Below are 5552 nucleotides of genomic sequence, written 5' to 3'. Positions count from 1 at the left end.
AGGCGGAATTTGAGTTAGTGAAGCGTTCTTGAGGGTTTCAGAGTCATCCCTTCTAGTATGATTAGTTAGTTGAATCGCACGTTGCAACCGGGGCATATATATTCAATATCAATCATGTCCGACCGGGAGATACATATTCAATGTCAATCATGTCCGACATATACCGTACTCACCATCTTCTAAATTTTGGTAAGACTTAATTTGATTTGAGAATATCTAGGGAAAGACAAAGAAAGTTTTTATTTAGTCAAGGTTTTGGTAAGATTTGATTTAATTTTCACATGAGTAGGGGAAGACAAATAAAGTTTTGATTGAGTTAAGATTTTAATAATAAATTGATTTTGTTTGATTTGATTGAGTTAACGCAAGACATGGTTTTGGGAGATACCAATTATTATTATTATTATTATTATTATTATTATTACTGTTTCAAGTTACTCTATTTACGTTGATTTTTATTTATGCGGCATCTGTTGAAATTATCAAAGTAGAGGCGACCCTACCAACTCCCTTTTAACGGTAGGTGATCATGCAACTCCAGCGCAGATCATGCACGCACAATCCAGACTCTTCCGCGTGCGACGCAAGGAATAGGGTAAGTCGATTGCTTCGGACGGTCGCACTGGCACACGTTTGCCAGTCATTATCACGTCAGTTCCAAAAGGAGCATAGCGCACAGGCGGCAAGCATGTGGCGAAATACAAAAGGCCAACTCATTTTCCTTCATTGGCCAGGCACCATGATCATTCTACGGAGAGATACAGACCACGTCTGAGCCTAAACGGTACAGATAAGAGTCAGCCTGCCGAATGCATCTCCGCACGGTGGAAATAAACTCCCCTGAAGCATGAGGTGGGTAGGCTGAACCATATATGGAGTCGAGCTGCGAGCCATTGCGCACATCAAGGTACAGGGGGTGTACATCAAGGTACAGGGGGGTGTGCCCCTACCGGACGGTGCTGATGAAACGCGACATCGTAATGGCCTGATGCCTTGCAAAGGAGAGGGCCTTCTTTCTTACGTGATTTGGATATGCCAACCAGAATGGGAGGATTTTACTCCCCTAGGTGAGATGACATCTTCGTGTTGGCCCGCTGGGTGGGTTAGCGCCGGTAGGAAATTCACAGGAGAAATCGCCGTGCGCACTGATGATCTCAGTAGCACCGAAGCGCCAACTTTGCTTGGTGTTGTTCATAATATACGGTCTTCCGAGAGAGTACTGGTCTGCAAAATGGGCACTGAAGAGCATGTATGTTAGTATACTACTGCTGGTGAGGAATTGGACTTGGAAATAAAACAAGATCACCTTGTGTGCAAAACATGCGTCAGTGTTGCACAAATTATCTCAGGATCCTTCCTTTCTTTTTCTCTGACCAGGTCGGCCCATAAATCAGCAGGTTTGTCCGCCCAAACTTCCTGTCAGCTATCTGCGATATTTTTTGAGAATATAAAAGTGAGCAACTGCAATCCAGAAAGCCTTACGTCAGCACTTGAGTGGAGTAAAGTGTAAGAAACATGTACCTTTATTAGCTTTCCGCAGGATTCAGGCATATCTGTTTTGAGTGGGTACTCAACTAGCTACCGAGAAATATACCACGGTCAGAAATATGCATAAAGAACCAAACAGTTACGATCACTCCCTCTGTAAACTAATATAAGATCATTTTGATCACTATAGTAGTTTACAGAGGGAGAACTATTTACAAAGAACGCAGAGCTCACAATGAAGCAATCTTCTCCAACCAACGGGGACCTTGCAAGCTGATCGAGTAGTGTACTGTAGTTGACCTCAACATATGGTGGTGTTACACTAATATAATCAAAAGAAGGATATCTACCTGGGGGAGGGAAGGTCAGAAAGTTGTAGTCAGATAACAGAAAAACAATTGCCGTTCAAATAAGCCAAATCTTATTTCAGCGATTTACCTCACACAAAATCTGACCATTTCAACACTATGCTGCCTAAAGTATAGGAGATACAGTTCTATCTTGCAGAAAATGTATCACAAGTCTACAAGCTCTGATGTTTTCTGCACAGCTGCACTTCTGGCATATATTACTGCTTTTATTGCGTAACAACACGTACATGAACTGTCTATCATAACTACGGTCATCACATCATTGTTTCAAATACTACTTGTACGCTATAGATCTGGTTGATATTTTCATTAACACATGAACTGCATCATAACAAGGATGTCAACGTGTCAATCTGCTAGGTTTTGTATTGCACGCATGCCTTCATAGAATATCTTTTCCTCCTTTGTTTACTTGCAATTGTCTTATTGTTCACCTCCTTAACTTAAGCTAGTGATGTTGTGCTTCCAAAAACACAAAAGCATACCTTTAGATTTTTCAGCATTGTCCAAGAAGTTCTCGACATGGAGCATATGTATGTGCGAAGTATCAAGAAATCCAGTACAGTCCAGATTAGGTCTAAGAACCTCAGAAATAACCCAAGGGTCCAACTCAACAAAATGTGCCTAGAGGAAAAAAAACAAAACGATGAACGGATGAATCACATTGTATCATTTGTATCATCTAACAAGTCAGAATTTACTACTTTTGTCTCTAACCTCAAAAGAGGTTTACACAGTTGTATCTGACAGAATTAGAAAGCTAACTCATAACTGTATGACTAGATTAATTCAGAATAGGTTTGTGCTCTCCTGCATAATTAATGAATGATAGGCATGCATTCAGTACAAATAGTCATACACAAGAATTTCTGTGTACTTTACTTGAAGCATTTCAAATTAAATTAATAACTTGCAAAGCTAGATTCAGCATCATAACATTTTCCCATCTGAATTGAGATACAAATGGGATGACAAGAATGATTCATTCTCTTCATAGCCCGGACCATGTTGATTTCTAGCATTTGCGACTAATAAATAAGAGCGCATACAAAATTGAATATGAGTTGAATGCAGATATACCTATGTACTCTAATTACTCTACACATAATTAGACCACATAGCACATAAATGGATGCTCAAGGGCTCACTACTCTGTGGAAGATACTCCGTATTACTTAGCAATTAAAAACCAATACACTACATCTTGATCTAGGAAAATGCATTTGAATATTTGGTTGTTCTATATTGATGTTTCGACTAAGATCCGGGGAAACCTGTGAACAGCCTCGGCTCATAGCTTCAATTCCTACAGATCCAGTACCACTGTACAAGTCTAACCACAGACCAGGTTTGAGTGAAGCAGGAGAACCACCAGCTGACTGCAGATCATAGCCAACAACCAACAAAGATCTATTAGTACATCCAGAAGATGAAACTTGTACAACTGACATAATCAAATTAAGCTAAGTAGTACTTGTATAATGTCAAAGGCTGCTCCTCGGACAACTTCCATCATCGGACGGACATTCCTATCTTTTGGTGATAGTAGTTTTCTTCTGCGTACTTTCCCAGCTAGTACCTGAAAGAATCAAAAGAACTTTCAATCTAAAAATACCGCAGTGCTACATTGAGATTTGTAGGCCAAAGTGCATGAACAAGTTCGTGCAAATATCCTGCAGATTATACCCATCACAAGGACATGCTTACAGGATCCATGAAAAATGTTAGATCTACAATTCTGAAATTTATGACCACGTTAGCATACGATTTGGTTAGCCAGAAAAACAATGAGTTGTGCCAAACACCTGCCTTTCTTACAGAAGAGAAGTAGGCAACAGGTAGTGCATTCGCCATTAGTTTTAATGGTTGCTAATTAGTCACAAACAAATAGTGTCTTTTATTTACCCATGCATATGAACAAGAGTATGCTCTTTCTCAGAAGTTGCAGCCTTTACTTGATTTCATTTACAGAACCTACTCCCTCCGTCCCATAATATAAGAGCATTTTTGACACTACACTGGTGTCTAAAACGCTCTTATATTATGGGATGGAGGGAGTAACATATTTGTAGCAACAACATGGCTGCATCAGTCTCAACATTCATATCTGGATTCAACTTGCAACCCATGTCCACACCTTTAGCTCTGTTAAAAATGATATATACCGTGCATTCCAAGACCATACAAAAAAGTATGGTTTGACGCTTGCATAGTTTACAGATAAACCCATCATAAATGATTCGCAGGCACGATGCATCAGACCACCTGAGAAATGTTACATGTGTCTAGATGCAAGGACCACAAATCATGAGGCAGCCAAAATTGGAACAGACAAAGCAACACTTACATAAAACTCAAACTGTATCCATAGGGACTACACCACTACAATTCTGAAGCAAAATATATGTCCCCCAAGCAGTGGCCATGGTGCTATGCCACCACCATCACAGACATGTGGTCTCTCAATTCATCTCAAACAAAACGCAATGCACAGTGTGCAAGCATTAATATAATCACCAGAAGGTACCAGGATTAAGACCGGATTGAAGTTTTACTGAAAACGCATGAATGTACGAGCGCACTCCACAAGCATGCTAACAGGCAATGCCGCACTGGGAACATCATACACGAATGAGAACCTAGGACGCGGTTACGGTCCAAACCTGGAGCATCTTATGAGTCTCCCGGCGCTCCACCGGCCTGGCAGGAGCAACAGCGGCCTCCCCCTCCCCTCCCCCCGACCGCCGCGTCCGCCTCTCCCTCCTCCTCTCTTCCTGCAAAACAGAAAACCCACTCAAGTCAGCCCAGATGAGAGGGAGCGTAATACAACGAGAGCACAAAGGGGCCGATGGAGCAAACCCTGGGATCCGGCTCGGCATCTTCCTCAAAGTCGTCAGGGTTGAGGCCGTAACGCTCCAGGAAACGCCGGCGCTCCCTCGCCGCCTCCGACGCTGCCGCGCCCTTAGGAGCCGCGGAGGCGGCCACCCCGAGACGGCGAGCGGGGTAGCGAAGGGAGAGGCGCCTGTGGTTTGGACTGGGGAGCGACGGGAGGAAGGGGGCGGAGGCGACAGTGGAGGAAGCCATTGGCGAAGAGCGGTGGAAAACTGAAGCTTTTGCCGGGACGAGGGCGAGAGGGGATAAGGGGAGGTTTTTCTCTATTCGTTTGTTCAGATATTCTCAATCGTCTGATCGAATTTGGACGGTTCGGATAAACACAGTTGACATATTCAGGGACTTATATACAGAGGAAATTGCATCAATGCACTTATTGAAGGACTACTGTAAAAAAATTAGAATTCTGGGAATTTTCACTAACTAGATGGTACCCCGTACGTTGTTGCAGGAATTAGTTGAAATATATTCTGGTTAGATTTGGTTGTATGAAATATAATATTTGAACTAATAATATAAGAACTAACGCCATAGGTGCTATATCTGGAGGTAGCCCTCCGACGTAGTAACCGTCACACCCTTGCCACTGATGGTTCTTCTTCGACCAATGAGCACTCTCTAACGAAGGCGATGCGCCGCCAGGCTTCGAGGAATCTGGACCCCACGATAGGTACATCCTCCTGCCAATCTTTTCTTTCTTTCTCAGATACTCGCATTTCTACTAGCTTAAAAAATATTGGTGTATCTATGGGTAAGAACGATAGTGAAATTAATCTGTCGATTGGGATACTTAAACATATG

The 5552-nt window shown here is 42.4% G+C and overlaps 1 protein-coding gene across 1 annotated transcript; it reads right to left on the bottom strand.

The window, feature by feature from the left end:
* Positions 1 to 691: 691 nt before the first annotated feature.
* Positions 692 to 5004, bottom strand: LOC125550554 (putative rRNA methyltransferase YlbH). The gene is made up of 9 exons (XM_048713577.1): positions 4719 to 5004; positions 4523 to 4633; positions 3334 to 3438; positions 3134 to 3238; positions 2345 to 2483; positions 1723 to 1838; positions 1522 to 1578; positions 1307 to 1427; positions 692 to 1238 (listed from the first exon to the last, which is right to left on the bottom strand). Exons 1-8 carry the CDS (start codon positions 4941 to 4943, stop codon positions 1341 to 1343), a joined length of 945 nt encoding a protein of 314 aa, XP_048569534.1. The 5' UTR covers positions 4944 to 5004; the 3' UTR covers positions 692 to 1238; positions 1307 to 1340.
* Positions 5005 to 5552: the final 548 nt, after the last annotated feature.

This window comes from Triticum urartu, chromosome 4 (assembly GCF_003073215.2).
Source record: "Triticum urartu cultivar G1812 chromosome 4, Tu2.1, whole genome shotgun sequence".
Lineage (NCBI taxonomy): Eukaryota > Viridiplantae > Streptophyta > Magnoliopsida > Poales > Poaceae > Triticum > Triticum urartu.
The sequence above is the reverse complement of the archived record's forward strand: the minus strand, read 5'-3'. Positions and strand labels throughout refer to the sequence as shown.

What these genes read in the sequence shown, in the direction of transcription:
- LOC125550554 (XM_048713577.1), bottom strand. Translation starts at nt 4,943, where the DNA reads ATGGCTTCCTCCACTGTCGCCTCCGCCCCCTTCCTCCCGTCGCTCCCC. An exon ending in AGACTCATAAGATGCTCCAG is followed by an intron (nt 3,439 to 4,522) that starts GTTTGGACCGTA and finishes TGATTCTTTCAG; the next exon opens with GTACTAGCTGGGAAAGTACG. An exon ending in TGAGCCGAGGCTGTTCACAG is followed by an intron (nt 2,484 to 3,133) that starts GTTTCCCCGGAT and finishes TTTTTCCTCTAG; the next exon opens with GCACATTTTGTTGAGTTGGA.